This window comes from Miniopterus natalensis, chromosome 12, assembly GCF_054644295.1.
Source record: "Miniopterus natalensis isolate mMinNat1 chromosome 12, mMinNat1.hap1, whole genome shotgun sequence".
In the NCBI taxonomy this organism is placed as follows: Eukaryota; Metazoa; Chordata; class Mammalia; order Chiroptera; family Miniopteridae; genus Miniopterus; species Miniopterus natalensis.
Genome location: NC_142092.1, coordinates 18,707,857 through 18,730,280, shown reverse-complemented (window position 1 = coordinate 18,730,280; position 22,424 = coordinate 18,707,857). Strand labels below are relative to the sequence as shown.

The window sequence follows — 22,424 nt, the reverse complement described above, 5'->3', positions numbered from 1 at the left end:
TTTGGATAAAGGGGTGTTCCATAGGACCCAAGAACAGGGATGCATCTGGGCCTCAGAAACAAATTGGACACAGGCTGTGTGTTTCTTCTCCATTGCAGCTGACTTTCTCTGCTCCCTAGTCCACAGGCCACCTCCTGCTCCTGGGTTAACATCTCTCTCTCTTTTTTAATTTCTTTTAAAAAAAATCTTCACCAAGGATATGTTTTTATTGATTTGGGGGAGGGGAGGAGAGCAAGGGAAACATCGATGTGAGAGAGAAATGTTGATTGGTTGCCTTCCATACTTGCCCTGACCAGGGATCGAACCTGGAACCTAGGTATGTTCCCTGGCCTAGAATCAAACCTGCAACCTTTTGGGGTATAAGACAGTGCTTTAAGCAATTGAGCCACCCAACCAGGACCTGGGTTCACATTTCTTATGTGTAAGAGACAGCCAGACTGAGGTTGCAATTTCTTGGTCACAAAGAATTCCAAGGCTAGAACCCAGCATGTGTGAGATGTTTATTCCTGGCCCGGTCAGCTCTGCCAGGGGCTGTGTATTATTAGTTTATAGGGCTGCTATAATTAATGACCACAAGCTTGCTGGCTTAAAACAACATAAGTTGATTACTTCACAATTCTGGAAGCCAGGTGTCCAGAAAAACCAAGGTGTTTAACAGGATTGGTTCCTTCTTATTCGAGAATCTGTTCCACCTCTCTCTCCTAGTTTCTGAGGCTGCAGCAACCCTTGGTGCTCCTTGGCTTGTGGCTGCGTAACTCCAGTCTTTGCCTCTGTCTTTTCATGACTTTCTTCTCCGTGTGTCTTTGTATTTCAAATTTCTTTTTTCTCTTTACCAGTCATTGGATTTAAGGTTCATCCAGGATGATCTCATCTTGAGTTCCTTAATTATATCTGTAAAGACCCTATTTCCAAATGAAGTCATAGAAACAGGTACCAGGAGTTAGGACTAAGATGTATTGTTTTGAGGGACATAATTTTTATTTTATTTTTTACAGTTTGTTTGAATGACCATCTAAATAAGAATTGGTTGGTATGTCTTCTACATCTCTTTTAATCTATAGGATCTCTGCCCCACACCTATCTCCCTCTGTCTCTCTTTTTATTATAATTTGTTTAAGAAATGTGGTTGTTTGCAGTGATTTCCACAGTGTGGATTTTGCTGATTGTGTTCCCATGTGCTTTAACTTAATTCTCGGTATTTCCAGTACACTGAAAGTTTGCTTCTAGAAATTTGATGATGTGTAAGTTAAATTTTTATTGTTGTTGGGGTTGGGTGTTGGGAGAGGGAAGACTTCCTCGTAGGTGGTATTGTGTTCTTCCACCATGAGGCACATGATATCTGATTGTTAACTGTCGATGCTCAATGCTTGATGCATTAATTCATGAGGAGATTGAAAATAGTGAAATTCTAATTCTATCACTTTTTGTTCACTTATTTCCTGAAATACTGCTATAAAGAGAACCTTACCCATACCTACTGTTTGGTTACTTATTAGCACACTTTACCTAGGAAAGGCAGGTTATGTACCTGATTCTTTTCTCTTTACTTACTAAACTTCAAAATAATCATTTTTTTTCTAGCATCTTTCAGTGTTGACCAATTAGATTTAGTTTTATAAAGAATTATAATGAGCTCATGGATTTAAACATAATTGATGTATTTTAGTCATCTTTTCTCTTTTTTTAATGATTTTTTGAGACTATCTTGTCACTGTTTTGAGGGAGTTTGTTTTGGACCCACACTTTAGAAGCAGCTTGGGGAGGATAAGTTAAAAGAGAGAAATTTAAGTGAAGTTTAAAAAGGCCTATTGCTATTTAATAATTTCATATGCAACAGATGATTTAAAAGGGAAGGGAGTAAAAGAAAATAGTGTCTTCCCAAAGGGACTTCTTGCAAGCTTTTCTGATCTTTAGTCACAGGAGCCATTTAGGAGTTAAATTCCAGGGTGGTGAATTTAGCTGCATGGTGGGCAGTCCTCACCATAATAGTTAAATCTCTATTTACCATGCTCAATATTTATCTTTTACTTTACCTATTTTTTCAGGAGTTTTAATGTTTTAAGTATATGGGTTAAGATGTATTTAAAAAAATTCCAAGAAAAGAACACTTGCCTCTCTACCCCCAACAGTTATTTCATTGCTTGATAATATAAAAGTATTAGATATTATTTTTATCTCCCTAGTGTTTACCATGCCCTCATTTGCTAGATGTGCAATTTCAAAAATGAAAGGCCCATAACCACAACTAGTAATACCATTTTTATATTTGTTTATTTAGTAATAAACTAACAAATTTTAATAATAAAGATATTAGAAACTATAATTTTAATGTGCATATATAAAATCATGTAATTGTAGAACTACAAATTACCTTCAGAGTTTACCTCTGTAGTCAAGCAAGACAGTGCCTTCGCAGTCTTTCACCCTTCTATCCATCTGTTAATTAAACATATTTATTGACTATATTTCCTATATACTTGTGCTAGGTGCTGTGATATCATGGTGAGGAAAGCCGACATAGTTATTGCACTCATGATGCTTTTGGTTTAGAGAGAGATCTTCACATTTCCGTACCAATTCTCTCTTAACAGTTGCTTTAATCTTTATAGCCACATCTTTAATCTTTACAGCTTTTGGTTTGACATAAGCATAGTTGCAATTACATATTAAATGGCATCCTTGTTAATGGTCACTGAGCCTTCTATAATATGGATGTGTCATATTTAAACTATTAATAAACATGTATTTTTTAAATTTTTTTAAGAAAGGTAACAAATGCATTGTAATTTTTTTTTTAGGTGTATGTAAGGGTATTTTTTTAGGTGGGGTTCTTAGAAGTGGAATTTATGAGAAAAAGGGTATGTGTATTAAAAATTTTATGGATACTGCCAAATTCTCTCCATAAAAGCTTAACCAATGTATACTCAACACGAGAGTGCTTATTTCCCTGTTCACTCATCAACACTGGATATTGTGACTCTTACTCTTCTGTGATTTGCATATATATATTGCCTGCTCATGTTTCTGATATACAGTTTGCCTCATTTTGTTGCTTTTCTTATTTATGGATATTAATCTTTTCCCTGTCAAATATGTTGTAAATATTTTCTCACCAACTACCTCTGATTTTTTTTAAAAAAATATATTGTTATTGATCTCAGGGAGAGGAAGGAAGAGGGAGAGAGAGAGAGATAGAAACATCAGTGATGAGAGAGTCGTCACCCATCGGCTGCCCCTTGCATGCCCCTGACTGGGGATCGAACCCGCAGCCCGGGCATGTGCCCTGACGGGGAATCGAACCCCGATCGCCTGGATCCTAGGCTGAAGCTCAACTGCTGAGCCACGCCCGGCCAGGTGACTACCTCTGATTTTAACTCCGTGTTTTCTCTCCCCTGAAAACTCTTCCTACTAACTTCATTAAAATTTTCTGGAATTTTAGTTACAGATTGTCTTTTTGTGGTTCTTTTCACATTTCCCTACCAATTCTCTCTAAACAATTGCTTTAGTCTTTATAGCCACATTTGAAAAATACTAAAGACTTGATTGTAAGTTCTAATAGTGTTCACTTTAATGGCAGTTTTTTGTAGTCTACATCTATTCTATCAATTATTTCTTATGCTTTATCTTTAAAAAATATAAAACTTTATGAAGATATAATTCATATATTATACGATCACCCTTTAAAAGGGTACAACACAGTGGTGTTAGTATATTTACAAAATTGTGTAATCATCATGCATTATCTTTTAACTGGAGAACTTCATTAAGAAAATTTTCAGTGTTATTTTTTCATACATTCCTCTCAGATTTCTGGGATGGGTTTAGATTTATTAAGTTATATAAACCTTTCCCTCATAATTCTATATCCATTGCTTCATTCAGTGTTTCAGATGAGAAATCTGATGCCTAATGAGAAATGATATCAGTCTAATGGTCTTTATTTTATACATTTCATTTTAAAATCTGAGAGTTCATAGGATTTTCTTTTTATCTTTGGATTTGAGAAATTCCACCAATTAATTTTTTCAGGTATCTTGCATAGTACTTGGTAATAACCCTTTCAGTTTGAAGACTTAAGTCCAGTGAAATTTCCTTCTATCCTTTCTTTAATTTTTGCTTCTCCAATGGTTATGTTTTCTTATAATTCATTATTTTGGTTTATAGCACTATTCAAACTATTATAACCTCTTTTGGCAATCATACAGAATTCAATAAAAATGTTTAATTTTTTAAGGGCCTATCTCAGGTGCAGAGTAATAATGGCTTGGAAATAAGAAAAAGAGGGTTTTGTGAGGAGACGTGGAAAATGCTAGGAGTTAGGGTGAGTTTATAATTAGTTTTGGGCAAATTCCAGGCTTAATCATTCATTAATTGAATGATTAAAGAGTAAAAAACATTACAGTCTTTATGGTACAGTTACACATATTAGATTTTCACAACTTTTTGGAAAAAAACAACCACCAGGTGCTTTACTGACATACTCTTAACTTATCCTTTAAAACAACACAAGAGCTGGGCTTATTATCATGATTCTAATTGTACAGATGTAGCTATTGAGGCTCCTAGGTGTTAAGTGGTTTGCCCAGTATTACCTAGCTAATTAGAATTATAGCAAGGATTTACATAAAAATTAATCTGAAATCATACCTCTCAACCCACTTGAAATATTTAAATAACTTAAATGGTTATTCAATTGAATTTAAGGCAAATGTGTTACTATTTGAATAGTTTTATATGTGATTTGATTGACACCATGTCTTTCAAAAAATCATAAACTGTTCATGCTACACTCTTAAAATAAGTAAGGACTCAGTTATTCACACGGTAAAGTCTGGAGCCATAGATAAGACCAAGCAAGACTTAAAGGTTGAAAAACTGAAGTTCATTTGTCAGCCTCAGTGGTTCTGTGAACTCCCTGAAATTTAATGCAAATATGATATGCGTGCTTTTCTCTGGGACTCCACTGCTTTCATAAAGGGGTGGGTGGCCCATGTTGGTTAAAATTGTAGGTCTGTTATATGCCTTTCTAAAGCTCTAGTCATATGACAAAGAAATCATTAGGAAAGGGAAACCAATGTGGTTTCACATACAAAAAAGGATTGCAGGCTTACTTCATTTTATTTTGCTTCACAAATGTGACTTTTACAAATTGAAGACAAGCCCTTCCACCAGCAAAATATTATGACCTGCTTTATTATGATACTCATTTTATTGTGATGGTCTGGAACCCAACCCACAATATCTCCGAGGTATTTAATGAATCCACATTTCTTGGGAGAAATTCAGTCAGAAATTCAATTAACACTGATAATCTAAAATGAATACCATTTAAACTAATTATTAGGCCCAGGAGAAGTGGCTTTATGTGGTTACTAGGTGCGTCCTGGACTTTTCCAGCTGTATATAAATGGAGTCATTTGAGCTTAAGTAGGACATTAGAGCTGATTTCCAGTTGCATGAACATTGAAGCTGGAAGACAAGGATGCACCTGAACATGGAGTGACCCTCTTACCAAGGCAAATCCGAGTCGGCCCCCTATGACAGGTCTCAGGTACTGCAGTTGGGGAACTACTCACTCACTCGTGATGATGGGAATTTATCTGCTAAATATAGCCACCGACCTGAGTTTTTATGGTCTTGTATAACATCTAGATACAGGCCTGGTTCAGAGCCATAGGGGTTTGTGTTATCTCGAGGAACTACCTTTCAAAAAGCAAGATTGCAACCCTGAGACCTGGTGAGTTAGCCTTCGCAAAATTGTGTTTGGAGGAGTCAGACTGTCGGAAGCTTCGAGGAGCCTCTCTCTAAGCTCTGCTTTCCATGACTGAGTCTAAACATTCACACCCAGGAGTAGGTTCTTAACAAATTGGTTATAGAACAACTAAGATTTCCAGGCAGAAGAACCTCCAGGTCCTTGTCAAGGAAAGCGTGAAGGGTTGTGAAGAGCTGGAGGCTATACTGGAAGATATATTCCTTCAAGTCCAGGACCCTCAGCCACAGAATGCATTGGACTGTAAAATGAGTGGTATGAAGAAGGAATTTACTCTGAAAGTTTGGGTGTTGAGATATATTTTTCCTCAGCTTTAGAGGAGGAGGATTCTAGAAACTGAGAGTGTCAATAGAGAAGGTAGTCAGAAGGATGTTCCCAAGGAGGCCTCAAAGAGATGCCGCACAGTCAGACCCTCCTAAGACGAGCACAGTTCATTCCGGTGGTTTCAAAATATTGCTTCTTAATTTTTATTGAGCCACAATGGGATTAACTGGCCATATTTTATTCAAAATAAAGTACCATGGAATTGACACAATACCAGTGTAGAGTATGTGGGAAATGCTGCAGCTGCAAGGGAAACCTCAGTGCTCACCTACTGCTGGAGAACCTACTGCTGGAGATATAAATATAATGTGAGCCACATATCTCATCAAAATTTTCTAGTAGCCACATTAAAAAGTAAGAGGAAATGGGTGGTATTAATTTTAATGTATTTTATGTAACCCCACATATCAAAAATAGTTCAATATGTAATCAATATAAGACATATATGTAATACTTTACATTGTTTTTGTATCCTAAATCTTTAAATCCAGCATGTATTTTATCTTTACAGGATATCTCAATTTGGATTCACCACATTATAAGTGCTCAGTAGCCACCTATGGCTATTGGCCTCTATATTGGAAAGCATTGCCAAACCTTTTGTCAGTTGGAAAACTTTAAATGCATAAAAGACTATATTCATTAACACCTCACATAGTTGCACCAACTGATATCAATTAATTAAGTCCAAGTCCTTGTCCTAGCCCCCAAATAATGTTAACAGTGATTTGTAATCTATTATTCTGGATAGAAAATGACATAATACATAGTAAGCACTTAGGAGAATATTTAGCTTACTATAGGTGCTCTGAAATATTAACCATGACTAAAATATAACTATTATTTTATTTAATAAATATCTTTTTTAATTTCTAAGGTTTCTTTCTAGTTCCCAGGAATAAAAAGGGCAGGGTAATTTGTGACAACATGGATGAATCTGGAGGAGCATTATGCTAAGTGAAACAAGTTAGACAAAGAAAGACAAATAATATGGTATCACTTACATGTGAAATAAAAAAAATTTAAAAAAAAGGTTGAACTCATAGAAACTAAAAGTACAATGGTGGTTGCCAGGGGCTGGGTGGAGGGTGGAGGAAATGGGAAGAGGTTGGCCAAAGGGCACAAACTTCTAGTTATAAGATGAATAACTTCTGAGGACCGAATGAGCTAACAATGTGGTATTGTATACATGGAATATGCAAAGAGAGTAGATCTTAAGCATTCTCACCAAAAAAATAAAAATAAAACAGTAAATGATGTCAGGGCAATTATTTTACTATATACTCAAATATATTCCAAAAGGATTACATTAAAATATAAAATCGATAAAGAACTAGAAATAAATATTATCATAAATTGGGAGAATGTGAATTGGCTGGGAACCTGCAATGAGGGAAGGGCCACCGATGCCCCTTTACTCTGCTCCACCTGCTTCCCCTCTGCCTGTCCCACGACTGCGCAGAGGGCACAGCTAGAGGAAGAGAGGCAAGAGCCCTGCTTTACTGACATCACTGCGGTTCTCTGTTGGCTATTGCAGTAAAAAAAAGAAAAAAGATGTGAGGTCATGATGCATTAACTTGATTATGGAATCATTTCACATTGTATAGTACATAGTTGTATTTGTCAGTTTTACCTCAATAAAACTAAAGCTGGGAAAAAAATCCCATTTCATAATTTGAAAAATTAATCATAAGGGGAAAAATTTTGAAAAGGGCAGGCTATTCTTCTTTTTGACATATTACCCTCCTGCCTCTTACAGGAATAAGAAAAAAGTTAAAGTTCTGTTCCCACTCCCATTAACTTTGTTTTAATGGGGGTTATTTGTTCTGATTGGCCTCCTGGCCCGCTGGTTTGAATGGCTGATTCATTTCATATGTCTGGCTATTCATTGTCTGGAATAATAATTCATGGTCTGCTAATATTCATAAATGAAGGGCTTACTTATTCAGTCTGGGTAACTGGTGTGGTCACTGCCTGCAATTACGTGGGCTAATGTTTGCTTTTCCTGATTGATTTCCCCCCAAGTGTGTGTAGTTAGGCCATTGATAAGTCGGTGGTTTGATTTTTCGGCTCTACTCTCTGGGAGCTGTCTGCTTGCAGGCCTCTTCTCGGCTGTGCCGTAGAACGAGCCGCGTGGCTACTGTTCAGTATGGGTGGCAAGTGTTCAGTTATTTAAAAATGGTAGAATTATGTACCTCATTAGAATATTTGCTTTGTCTCTATAACATTTAACATGTTGTAATATTTCCTTACAGGAATACACATGGTTTGATAAAAGCCATTATGAAATTATTACAAATGCAAGCTGTTAAGGAAGGACAAGGAGGGGAGAAGAATATTCAGGATATATATTCTATTAGGTAAGCCTTTTCCCTTTTCTTTAAAATACAGCTTTTTTATTGTGTGAATTGTTAGGTTGTGAACTGAGACATGCTAATCCATTAAGAATAGTTATTTCAGAGATTGAGCAAGTGTACTTAAAGCTGGAGTGTTAACTTCCTCACTGAAAATAGGAGACTAGCAAAGGGCCATTACCCAGGGCAAGGTCAGTAGTTAGGAGCACTGATTTACCTTTTCTTTGTTATCTATAGAATGTAACATGGTAGAATTATTTTTAAAAGAAAAATTACACAGCAACAATTATAGTGAAATGCGTTGGATTTTATTGGAGAGTGTGGACAAAGGATGGCATCATACTTATTTGTGAAGGTGACCTTAACCATTGCCTTGAAGGTCCTAGAAAGCCATTTCTTAAGAGGGGAGCTCCCCCTTAGTGAACAGAGGACCCCAGAGGATGCCATGTCTATTGTCTTAGGAACTCTGTTTAGTGATGCATCCAGAATGTGCCTGCTTCAAAAGAATGAGAACATGGGACCATAAACAAGGGGACTGGTTCATGGCAGAAAGTGGCTCACTTGGGCTATGCCAATTCAACAGGGAAAGTAAATCAGATACTTGTGACTCCTCATTGGCTTGAACATACAGCACCTGCAGTTTTGAGCGTTTGACACCACAGCAATCAGAAGCTGTGAGAGAGTCTCTCAAATGTTGAGTGCTGCCTACTTACGTATATTTATAGTGCTTTCCTTTTGAGAATAAGTCAGCAGTGTCTCATGTATTACAGTGTTCTTTCCTGAAATTTTAGTGCTATTTATGATCTCTTTTATTTTTATGAGTACATTATTGAGAGTTTTTTAAGCCAATTTTTTTAACAAGGTCAGATTTCATTTTATGTATTTCTTTCTTAACATGTTTTTAGAATGTCTTCAAACTTATGGAAAGAATGTAGTACAACGAATAGTGAATTCATTAACTTATTTGTTAACACATTAATTTCTTTTTAAAAAGGGGAAGCAAAAAGAAAAGTATTTGCTGTTTGAAAATACTGTGGAAACTTGGGGTGTGTAGAATAAAACTTTTCCAAATTGATAAATATGCTTTTCTTTTTTAAACATAGTTGTGCCTCCTGAGACACAAGGTTTCATTTCAGGTTTGTCCTTTACCCATCACCTTGACCAGAATTGAACCTACAGAGTAGATAAGCGGATCTTTATATTTCCAGATGAGTCATAGTAACATCTGTGTTTTCTCTTTTTTTAAAAAGTTCAAACTCTTGGGCCAGTTTCAGGATAGAAAACGATTTCATTTCATTATTGTTCACTGGGTGTTATTTATTTATTTATTTATTTATTTTAAGATAGGAAAGCTATTGAAGTTTTTAATTTGTTTTTTATATAATAGTTTTATGACAAAATCGACCCATTTAAAGCATATAATAGTATATTCATAGAATTATGCAACCATCACCATAATCAATTCTAGGACATTTTCATCATTCCAAAAAGAAGCCCTGGCTGGTGTTGCTCAGTGGTTGATTGTCCTCCCATGCCCCCAGGGGTCACCAGTTCGATTCCTGGTCAGGGCACATGCCTGAGTTGTGGGCTTCACCCCTAGGAAGGGGTGTGCAGGAGGCAGCGGTTTTCTCTCATCAGTGTTTTTCCCTCGCTCTCCCATTCTCTCTCTCTCTCTCTCTCAAATCAATAAAAACATATTTAAAAAAAGAGAAATACCTCACCCATTGGCTGTTGCTCCATATTTCCCTCCACCCAGTGGGGTGTTTTTAATTTAATGGTTCTCAACCGTGCTGCTCATTAGAACCAGCTGGGTGTGAAACACACCAAACATCAAATGCCGCAGACCAGCTGAATCAGAGCCTGCCATGAGGCCTAGGCATTCGTGGTTTTAAAAAGACCAGGCGATTCTGATTCACAGTGAGTATGAGATCTCTTTAATGCGCATTCTCATCACCGAGGGCCTTGTGGAATGGCAGATTCTCTCGTTAGGGCTGGGACAGGCTCCAGATTCTTCTCTGACGGGCTCCCAGGTGCTGCTGATGCTGCCGGTTCCCCACCACACTATAAGCAGCAGAGCTACGAGCAGCATCAGAGGTACTTGGGGGCTTGTTGCGAGTGCAGGATCTCGGACCCCCTGAATCAGAGCCCACATTCTGGTAAGATTTTTCAGGTAATTTAGAGGCACCGTAAAGTTTAAGAAGCCTGGTTTAGGTGATGGTAAAGGGAAATTTTCTATCATGCAGAAAAGTAGAGTTTCTCTCGTTTTCATACCGATTGTCCTGTTTTCGAGTGCTAGACCTTCAGTCACCTGTAATGTTTCACTTGTTTTTCTGTTTATAATGTATGTTCTCCTGTAGTTGGTTCTTCTAACTGCAGTCTTGTTTTCAAAAGATAATAGGTGCTAGGTGTGGATAGGGAGCCTAGTTTGAGGAACTGAAGGGTTTGTTTTTAGTTTGGTGGCACATTAAGTGGTCCAGAATCAATCACCTGAGTTGGCATAATCCAGTAATATTTATGGAGAGCCCTTATGTGAATGGCTGTTTGGCACAATAAATCAGTAGAGTGTAATCGAGTGTGTAAGAGCCTTAAGTTCCTCCAGGGGGGATTGTGGATGGCGGGAACAGAGGAGAGGTGAGCCTGAAGAGCAGATTCCCCTCAAGAGAGCTATGATTACCTGAGTCAAGCATAAAATCGTCATGCTGTTTTAGACGTATTGCCACACGTTGGCTAGCAATATCACCCAGCCTTGGAGAGGCAATTGATGAGCCGTGTTTGAAAGCATAAAAAGGATATGAGAAGCTTAGTGGTGTTCCCTGGTTGTGCTGCAGGATTAATTTAAAATGGAAGGAGTATGAAACATAATTGTAAGCTTTCTGGGCGTGAAACTAATCTGTCCTTTTAATGGTACTAAGGACTCTGCTAGTTAACAGTTGGGGGTTAAGTATTTCTCACTTTTTGTCTTAAGAGCTAACTCGAATTGTAGTAAAATAGAATATGTGGTCATTTTACGGGAATCTCTGCTGAATTGCACAACTCATGCCAGTATGGGAGTGGAGAGGACCCAAAATGTTAGCCAAAGACTTCCTTGGTTCCTGTGAATTTCCTGAAGGAGCTCTAGAGAGGGCTTTCTCTTTGTTGAACCTGGACCTCAGTGGTTCTCAAACTCCCTGTGTATAAGAATCATCTGGGGAGCTTGTTAAAGGTACAGCTTCTCAAGCCCACTTGCCGGAGATTCTTATTTAGTAGGTTTTGTGTGAGATTCAGAATTAGCATGTTTGTCCTGCTGGTCAGTGATATGGATATAGGTCACCTGTGGATCACACTTGAGAATACTGCTTGAGCTTCTGGGAGCTTAATGGTGCCACATTATGAGCTGCAAGGAACCCCTTGGGGTACACTAAAGGGTGGTCCTTGAATGGTTTAATCATGTCTCCTTGCCTGTTTGGTATTTGGGAGGCAAAATGTCTGTATGTTCCTAAGCCCCAAGGCACCAAGTTCATTGTATCATGGACAATAAAGAGGCCAAGAGTAGAACCAAAGTATAATTCTAAAGGAAATGCATCCAGTGAGAGCAAGCCAAGTGAGAGAATGTAAGAGATTTAAATCTCATTGCTCCGTTCAATGAAATAATGCCATGGCCCAAACACATTAGTGCTCTTTCTGGTCAAGTGGTAGACAGTTGTGGGAACAGGAGGCGAAGAGAGCCCTCATTAACCTCCTGAAAACCACCACTGGTTTTTAGTGTTTACAGTGCATAAGCAGCTCATCTTCAGAGTGTTTGATATGTGTGTCTGGGACATGCCTGCAAATCTGCATTTTAATAAGACTTGGATGTACAGGTGGTCTACTGACCATGCTTTGAGATGCACTGGCTCAGGGTGTATGTACCTAATAAAGTTCATGTTGCTTAACTGGACCCTTCTATAGTTTTATGGCTTGAGCAAGATTAAATGGGAATATTTGAGTAGGGTTGCGACTCTCATTGCCTTTCAGGATGGGGGTAATTGAAAGAACAATGTAGTACATTTGACTGCTGTGATTAAATGAAGAGCTATGCCAAATATAAAAATCTTAGGCCGTGAGTCTCATCCCTTAGCACATTAGAGCTGTCAGAGGAACTTTGAAATATACAGGTGCCTGGGCTCCACCTGGAATGACTGGAGTGGCAGCCTCAAGCATTGGTATTTTTTTCAAAGCTTCCTAGGTGGTGTCTGATGCTTTTGTAGAGTTGAGAACTGCTGGCCAGTTGCTGTAGCGAGGAAATGGGGGTTCATTGTTGCCAGGCCTTCAGATCTTTCAGGATTAATAACCTTTTATATGAAGTCTCCTGACTTGTAAATGTTGGGAAACAATTTAGATTTTTAAAAATACAGAGTAGGCAGTAAGTTTGTGACTTCTGGTTTAGGTACTTAACTATTTTCAGAAACTTTAGGAGCCTTTTCTAGCTGTGAACAATTTTTATATTACTTTTTCAAAGAATTGCTTCTTAGACATCCTTTAGTTCATGCTTATTTTCTTTCTACTTGTGTTTGGTCTGAATTTTCTTTTAGTTAGCCTGGACTCCATTTTTCTGTAGCACACGTATATTTACCTAAGTTAATTAAGCATTTGTGAATATTGACCATACAGGAAGTGCAGCAGAGAACTGATATTTGGCTGGTGTTTTGGTTGCAAGGAAGAATAAACTAAAATTTTATTTATAAATTATTAGAGGCTCATTTTCTCGTTTGCTTTGTAAAGTGCCATTTTTCACCCTGAAATTTTATCATGTGCTTTTGCTTTTAATTTTTCCTTTGCATATTCATATTATGGCAGTCTCCTTAAGATCTCTCTCCCCTCAGCTGAAGTGAGGAAATAGCTGTGAATTCATGAGCAGTAACTGCTTGTTCCAGAACTCGTGCATCATTCTGATGTGCCAGACATTGGCTGACATGCACAAATATCAAATGTTATTTGTGGAAAGGTTTGGTCTGATCCTCATCAAGCTGTACTTTCTGAAGTAAAGGAATATTAAATGTTTTTGGCAGATGGTATGCTCTGAAATGGGTGATTAGGCCAATAGTAATGGATAGTTATACCCTGAATAAATTAAAGTTATGCACTCTGTATGTCTATTTTTTCATCCATTTGTGCAATGTTACGTAGTTTATTTAGATGGAGAGTTGATTTTAAGACCTTAAAGATGTGTGTCCTAAAGGCTGAAGTACTTTGTAATTCATATTGATTTTTGTCACTTCTCTCTTAAGGCGAATGCATTTGCCCCTTAGGGTGAAAAGAGAAAAACAAGAGAAAGTCCTAAGAAAAGTACACCAAGTGCACTAAGACCAGTTTGTGATTATTGATATCAAAACATAGCCCAGTTTAATTCTGACAACTTGATTTTTCTTAGCATTAAACTCTTTTTGCATTTTTTTATATCCATTTTGAAGGCCTAGAGTCCACTGTGCAAAGAGCACAGGAATAGTGCTTCAGACCCAAGGAAAAGCATGTGATTAGATGCTGCTGTGTGGACAAGCTTGGTGCACAAGAGGAATTTACTGGAGGCGGAGTGGCTGGAACTTGGTCAAGGGAGGGAGAGGCCTAGTTAGCTAGAAGCTCAGGAGAGGTGGGCACGGCCTAGAATATAATAAGACTATGGCAAAGACTGGGTTTTATTTAAAGAGTAGCTCGAATTCACTGAAGATTTTTCTTTTTAACTAATTAATTAAAAAATTTAATGTTCCAGAAAAGTTGCAAGAATAGAGCAAAAGACTCATATACCATTTACCCAGATTCATCAGTTTCTTTTTCACTTTGCCACATTTGCCTTATCATTCTCTATATAATTTTTCTTTTTAAGCCCAGAATATGGAGCGTCATCCCGTACACCAAAAGGTTGCGGGTTCAATTCCCTGTCAGGCCACATACCTAGGTTGTGGGCACGCTCCTAGGTTGGCGCGTGTACAGGAGGCAACCAAATGATGTTTCCCTCTCTCTCAAATCAATAAACATATCCTCGGGTGATGATTAAAGAAAACCCACCCAGGATATTTGGGAGTAGATTGCATATATTCAATAGTATGTGTTTCCTAAGGACAAAGATATTCTTATATTACCAGAGTACAGTTATCAAATTAAGAAAATTTAACATTGATACAGTGTTTCAATCTATAGTCCGTATTCCAGTTTTGTCATTTTTCCTTTTATGTCTTTTTTTTTTTTTTTTTTTTTGTAGTATATAGAATGTACTGTAGGATCACATGTTGCCTTTGTTCTCATATCTTTTTTTTAATCCTCACCTGAGGATATGTTTATTGATTTTTCTTTGTGAGAGAGAGAGAGAAAGAGAGAGAGAGAGAAACATTGATGTGAGAGAGAAACATCTGTTGGTTTCCTCCTGCATGCACCCTGACTGGGAATTGAACCCGCAACCTAGGTATGTGACCTGAGTGGGAATCGAACCCTCAACCTTTTGGTGTACAGGATGATACTCCAACCAACTGAGCCATGCGGCCAGGGCTCTTTTTAGTTTTTTAAAATCTGAAACTGTTTCTCATTCTTTCTCTTTCATGACATTGACAATTTTAAATACTGTAAAAGGGACTCTTCTGAGGCTATTATATCTGGAGGCACTGAGGTTCATCTTCCCCTCACTGGTGATTTTAATTTTGCCCCCCCCATTCAAGGTGATATCTGATTTCTCTACTGTATTATCATTTTCCTCTTGTAACTAACAAGCAGTCTGTGGGACACTTTGAGGCCATGCAAATATCCTGGCTCTCATTAAGCTCACAACCCCCAACCAATTTTCTGTGATGATTTCAAAATGGTGATTTCCCAGCTCCACCAGCTCCTTCAGTTACTAGTGACAGTGGAGATAGAGATAAATTTTAGGAGTGAAAATGATAGGAATCCCTGGAAATTCTCTTAATCTATAGATTCTAAAGCTCTACCTCTGTAGATTCTGATTTAGAAATCTCAGTAGGAGCCAGTGTGAGTACCTAGAATTTGTATTTTTTTAAAGTGCCAAGAGATTCTGATGCGGAACTAGGTTTGGGAATCACAGGACAGATGGTTCATATACCAAACAATGTCATGATATTTTATAATTACATTAGAAAAAGTCACTTAGCTTTCTTTCCTTCCACATCTGCATCTTTAAAATGGACACAGTTAAGCTCTCAACCATGGATATTGAGGTAATAAATGAGATTTTGATTTGAACTTACTTTGTTTATAATGGGAATCCAAGTTATTATTTATATTGGCCATATACTTATACTTCACATGATGCATTTGAATATTTTTTAAATCAAGAAGTTAACTAAATTTAAAATAGCACATAGCTGAGTTAAGTTTGGAATATTTTTTAATGTCTTTTTATTGAGATATAATTTACTATACCATAAAATTCACCCTTTTAAGTGTACAATTCAGTGGTTTTTTATTCAGTGTTGTTGAACCATTATTGCTGATTCCAGAATATTTCCATCACCCCCCAAAGAAGCACTATACCAATAGCAGTCAGTCATTTCCAATCCTGCATATCCCCGGCCCCTAGAAAATGTTTCTTTTATCTGTGGGTTTGCCTCTTCTGGACATTTCATATAAATAGAATCATAATATGTGGCCTTTATGACTGGCTTCTTCCACTTAGCATAATGTTTTCAAGGGTTATCTATATTGTAGCATGATTAGTACTTCATTCTTTTTTACAGCTGAATAATATTACATTGCATGGATTACACATTTTATTTATTCTTCAATATTTTTGCATGCCTACCAATGAAGTTTTAGTGCTTTCTGCCTTTTACGTTTATTTCTGAAGGCAAACTACTTTTTGTAAGTTCCTGAAAAGAAACCGCTTAGTCTTTAAGAGTAGTCGTTGTTATTTTTCATTTCTATGCAGATTTCCTTATTACATTTACTATCTTATTAAGGTTGTTTTAGAATCTTGCAACACTAAAATATCGATCATCAGCTATTATCATATGGTTTTTGTTGTCAAGGTAAGCATTTTGCTTTTTGGGGGGGCTGGTTATTTCAGTAATTGAATATATTATCTAAAGGGATCCCCAGAGATGTAGTTGTTTGGTTTTATTTAGCATAAAGTATGATGCGTCATTTAATCATCTGTACTGTGCAGTCACGCTTCCATAAGGGATTGGAACCAGTAGAAGACATTAGTATATTTTCCTGAAATTATAGAAACTTTAGTTCTTAGGGAGCCATGGTTTCTGGGCAGAATACATCATGTATTACCTTTTTTTGGGTGGGGGGGCAGAAATGGTGCTTACTTTATAGGTTTGTTGGGAGTGGTTCTTTAGACTGAATTGCAGCAGTTACCTTAGATATACTTAGTTTTAATTCACTGATACATTTTTTTTGGAGGGGAGTCAGGACCTTCCATGATAATCTCACAAAACTTTGGTCTTTTTCCTAGAAAATATACATACGAATATGTACTTAAAATTTTCATATAATTTCAGACGGTTTATGAATTGTTGTTTTAATGGATGAGTGGGACATCTTTATAGAAAAATCAGGAAAAAGAAGGGCAAGAAGGGAGTATTTGTGCCCCTGAAAAAGTCTAACAGAGTTAAGGGTAAGAAAGAAGCCAGGACAGCAACTGGGGAAGTGTAGCCAGAAATCTTTCCCAAGGGCCATCTGCCTCTGCGGTTTGATTCTTTCTGTTGAACTGCATGTTTTGCTTATGTTTTTATTTACTCTTTTCTCTCCTCTTTCCCACCCAGGGAATTCTTTGCTCAAGAATTATGGTTCTCATCAGCTGGGGTTTATACCTGGAATTTAGAACCAGACCTAAAGAATAAGCTACACATGTTGTACAATCTTCTCGTTAGTAATTGCCACTAGAAAATGCTTTATAAGTTCTTCTAAGTGTGGATGTTTAATTTAAAATTCGTATGGTAATTTGCTGGTAAATGTCTTTAAGACCATAAAATATTATAATTATTGCCTTATTAGCCTATTTATCTTATCTCTAGTCTATTTTTATATTTTTGAAATCATGGCATGCAACTTAATAATATAAATTTTGGATCCCTAACTCAGTATTTGTATGTTTCTCCCCAGCCCTCACCTTGTACCTAAAATAGTCCCACACTTCTGACACTGGCAGACACTTTGGCACTAAATCTCTGCCTCTGTACAGATGATGTATCATAGAATTGCACACTTGAAACCTATATACTTTTATTAACTAAGGTCACTGCAATAAATTTAGTTTAAAAAAAAATCCCTGCCTCTCAAAGTAGGGATCCCATGAAAGTTCAGTGTGAGGACAAAATCATTGTAATATGAAGTATATATATTTCCTTTTTTTGTTTGTTAAATCTCACCTGAGGATATTTTTTCCACTGATCGTTAGAGAGTGGGAGGGAGTGGAGCGAGGGAGAGAGAAATGAGAGAGGGGCAGAGAGAGAGACACATCCACATTGATTGTTTGCCTCCCAAACACACCCTGACCAGGGCTGGGGATCGAACCTGCAACCCAGGTACATGCCCTTGACTAGGAATCGAACTCAAGACCCCTTGGGTGTGAGGGCTGATGGTATAACCACTGAGCAACACCAGCCAGGGCTGAAGTATATATTTTCAAAGAAATGTTATATTCTCCCTATTTGCCTTATAGATCCAAAGAAAAAATAACATAAGTGAAAAATGTCAAGATTAATTTTTGCTCCAAGTCTTCCTTTTTCTGGGAGCTTGTGTGGAAAGGATAAGATACTTCTATCCTAAAACACTATAGGGAATATAATGAGTCACAGTTATTGTTTGTTTTTCTTTTTTATAGTAATATGCATTGTGGAATCTTCATAATAGTTTTTTAGTATGCATTTTTAACTTAAAATCTGCAGAGCTTTTTTAAAAAAATCCCTTTTTGGCTTACTAGCACCTTTGAATCAAAATTCAGAGCAGGTAGAGAAATGCTTTTAAAATGCATGTTTGATGTGAGTGCTATGCTATGCTTCTGAAAGCGCCGGGGTCACAGCTGCTTCCGTGAAAAGGCGTGGTGACTGCAGGCATTGTTTCCTCGCACAGAAAAGGCAATCTGTCTGTCGCTGAATTTATGATGTAAATCAAGCCTTGCCTTTCCTATATTCAGAGATGGAGCAGAAAGGTTGAGGTGACCTAAAGGTTACAAATAACTTCTGCTTTTTGCTTTGCCTACCCAAGACTAATTTTTTTTATTTTCTATGAAGATTGATGTACTTATACTTGGAAAGGTGAATCTAGTTCCATACCTTAGGTTACCGTTGCCTCTGCTGGTCTAGTGGAGCTATGACTCGATCATTCATTCGTCCCCCGCTCCATTCTGTTAAGATGCACATATTGCTGTGTGTTCTTGACAATGTTATTAAAGGGCGGGAGCACTGAAGTATTAGGTACCAATTCTGCATGCTTCCTGGGCTTTTTTTCTCTGAACTACATATACTTGAAACAGTGTGCTAGTGGGGCTATGATAACTTGGTTTTTGATAATCTAATCAAAGAGTTTAAAATGATGGTTTGGGGACTCTGTGTGTGTGTGTGTGTGTGTGTGTGTGTGTGTGTGTGTGTGTGACATTTATTGTAGATGTGCATTTGGCACTGAAAGGGAAACATAAAAATCACAAGACATAGATCCAGCTTTCAAGCTGCTTATGCCCTAGTTCAAGATGCATGATAATCATAATACCCCGTTTATGGAGTATTCTGTGTGCTAGGGACTATGGTAAATACTTAATTTGTAAATGTTTTAATTGCTATTTTAAATAATGAATAGGGAAGTGTCGGAGAATGTACCGCACATCAGTTCATCTGTGGTAGGGAAAAGAGCAACAACGATGCACAGTGAGGGAGAGATTAGAGGCACTGAAGGCCGATGAAGGGTGACCTGGTTGCCTGGCTTGTATTGATTTTGCTCTTTAGAAACAATGTTCTTCCCTCTTAGGAAGAAAGCAGAATCTACTGCGTGTCTCAAGGGTTAGAAAATTCTGATTTAAAAATTTCTGTGGGCTCGTTCTGGACATAGCACTTCTCTCTGAAATAAAAAATCTAAGATGATTTATCTCTTTGAGATAAAAATAGACCTCTTTTTTTGAGGTCTCAGATTTGAATAGACATTGTTCTTAGGGCCATTTAAGCTTGGCATAGAATTACTAATAGCTGAGAGCCATCTTTACTGCTTTCTGCTTTTACGGGGTTTGGTTCCACCTCTAATTTTTTTAAAAAATATTTTTATTGATTTCAGAGAGAGGAAGGGAGAGTGAGAGAGAGATAGAAACATCAATGATGAGAGTCATTGATCAGCTGCCTCCTGCATGCCCCCGACTGGGGATGGAGCCCACAACCCGGGCATGTGCCCTGACCGGGAATCGAACCCCGATTGCCTGGATCCTAGGCCGATGCTCAACCGCTGAGCCACACCCAGCCTGGCATTTCACCTCTAATTCTGAGCAGTGTGAAGGTTAGGGCTCTAATGGGTGGCTTGGGTTATATAACATTGGCAGCAGGAGGTACTTAGTCTGATTTCTTCATTTTACAGATAAAGAAACTGCCCAAGAAAGGTTAATTCTCTTGCCTGAGATCACACGATTTGTTGCAGAGTCAGAATATAAATTTGAAACTCTTGATTCTTAATTCAGTTTTTTCCCTTCTATTATTTTACCTCACTTGTCCACTCCTAGTTTTTTTTCTGAGATATGGAAGTGGCAGCATAACAGTAAATAATTGCGATGATACTATGTAGGCACTGCTTATCTAAATAATAATGATGATGACAGTGCCCCTACATTTGTGTTTGTTTACAAATCTTGTGTAGCTTATTGTCTGCCACTGTTTTACAAGTGGTCAGATTGATTGTATGGTCAACTCATCTCTCATTTCGAATGAAGTATTGTAGTTAACTTACTCTATAATTTGAAATGCAGGTTTGGGGATAATTGAAATTTTAAGGCATAACCCTTAAAGTTTTGGTGTTCTTTTGTACCACATTATTTCTTTTTTGACCAACAGCTCTTCTAATAAAGAGCCAAGTTGACTCATTTAATTTGTGGGTCCTTCATCTACCTTGACCTTCCTCAGTTGTATGTACTTGAAAGAAGTGGAATGGCTAACAAGCACTGAGTGAGAGGAGGAAAGAATAATCATAAATCTAATAATCAGTCCGTGAATACATCAAGAGTTAACTATACTTAGCCTTATGACATTTTAAATGCTCAAATTATAATATTTTAAATAGGAAAATAATGATTTTCTATCATACCCAAATTAGTATGTACATTATTTAATAGTTTATTTTGGAACATGATTCCAAATTTTGCAAAGGCATAATTTTACATTTGTTTTCCATTTTAAGTCTAGTTTCTACTGTATTGTGTTACTCTTGTATACCTAATGTTAATATTTGGTACTATATTTCTATAAGAAACTTAAAATGTTGAGCACAATTGATTGCTTTAGGTTCATTGTGAAGAAGGGTGCAGATGAACTGTTTGTTTTAATAACTCAGGCTGTTTCCATGTTCTAATCAGCTCTGTGCCTCTCGCAGTGCTTGTCATTTTACCTGGTTCAGTGGTTCTTAACCAGGCACTGTATTGCCCCCAGATGACATTCGGTCATGTCTGGAGACAGTTGATAGTCATGACTAGGGTGAATGCTGTTAGCACCCAGAGGGGAAAGGCCAGGAGTGCTGCCAAGCATCCCACAGTGCATTGGGGAACCCTCATAACAAAGCATTGCCTGGCCCCAAGTGTCAGTACTGCCAAGACTGAGAAACACTTACATATAGCAGTTGCACGATAAAATATACGGATTTAGAAAATGTATCCATTCTATTAAGCATAAGGCATTATATATTTTATATGTGTATTTACATATCAATTTAACAATTCATAAGGGAGCATTTAGCTCTTTGCTTCATTATGCTTAAAATAGTAAAACAAAATTTTGGCAATTATAATTAATTTTAGGTTAGTTGTATTCAGTTGAAATAGCCCAATATTAGTAATGAAATGTTAATCAACAGTAAGAGTCAATGTTTTTGCCAAATTTGGACTTCCCTTCTCCCTTCAGGTTTTCAGCTTCTTGGAATCAATATTGTTTTTTTCCTACAATATTTCTATTGGATCTGCCATAAACCGTTCTGTGAAAAAGTAAATTATCCAGATGTCTAAATCAGCAACATTTTTGGGGGGTGAGGATTGGGAAGGGGTAGGGAATGACATATAAGGGAAGAATATTAAAAAGCACTTCAGTGCTTTCTGATCACCCTAAAAACTATATGGTAACTTGTTGGACTTTCTTTTTAAATGGTCATAAATGCTGCCACTAGCTGGAGGGAGGATTAATGGATGACTATGTCTGATGCTCCTCATTTCATTATGGTGCTTGTGAGAAGAAAAACCTATAGATAAAATAATTACAGCTGCTGTTCTGTCTTTCTTACTCACATTTACTTGAACACAATCTACTGAACTCTTAATTTAAGAAGTTTGGTTGATGTGACATACCTGAGACGTTTTTAGGATTTATTACATTTGTTGCTTAATATCTGTGGCAACCATAATAGAAGCAAATTCTAGATAGGTTTAATTGTCAAAGAATTTAGAATTTGGAAATGTGACTTTTATATGATTTTTGAGTTTTAGCATAAAAAATTGCTTGGAGTCATCCCTTGTAATGGCAGTAACCTGATCAGTCAGAAATACCCTGTGCTTTGCAAAACACGCTGCCAGTGGGTGAAGTTAGTGATGGGTTGGGTGAGGTTGAGAAAAGAAAGAGATGGTGTTTAATACTCAGAAACTGTGCGATAGCGTTGGACAGGTGTTTAAGACGAGGGTTTCAGTGCAATGGATGTGACATACTGTTCCGTTGAAGAGAGAACACAAAAATCAGAACACTTTCTAACTCCTAACAACCTCCCTCTTCTGTGGTGGTTACTTGTGGTGTTTCTCAAACCTGGCAACACAGTAGAATTGCTAGGAGAGTTTTTAA

The 22,424-nt window shown here is 37.3% G+C and overlaps 1 protein-coding gene across 2 annotated transcripts in view; it reads left to right on the top strand.

Annotated features, from left to right (window-relative positions):
• The window catches only part of FOCAD (focadhesin), a 256,025-nt gene that overhangs the window by 39,337 nt on the left and 194,264 nt on the right, over positions 1–22,424 (top strand). For both annotated transcript variants that reach the window (XM_087822637.1, XM_087822638.1), the window contains one exon: positions 8,350–8,454. In XM_087822637.1, coding sequence (XP_087678763.1) covers positions 8,350–8,454 — 105 coding nt within the window. The remainder of the gene's footprint in view (positions 1–8,349; positions 8,455–22,424) is intronic.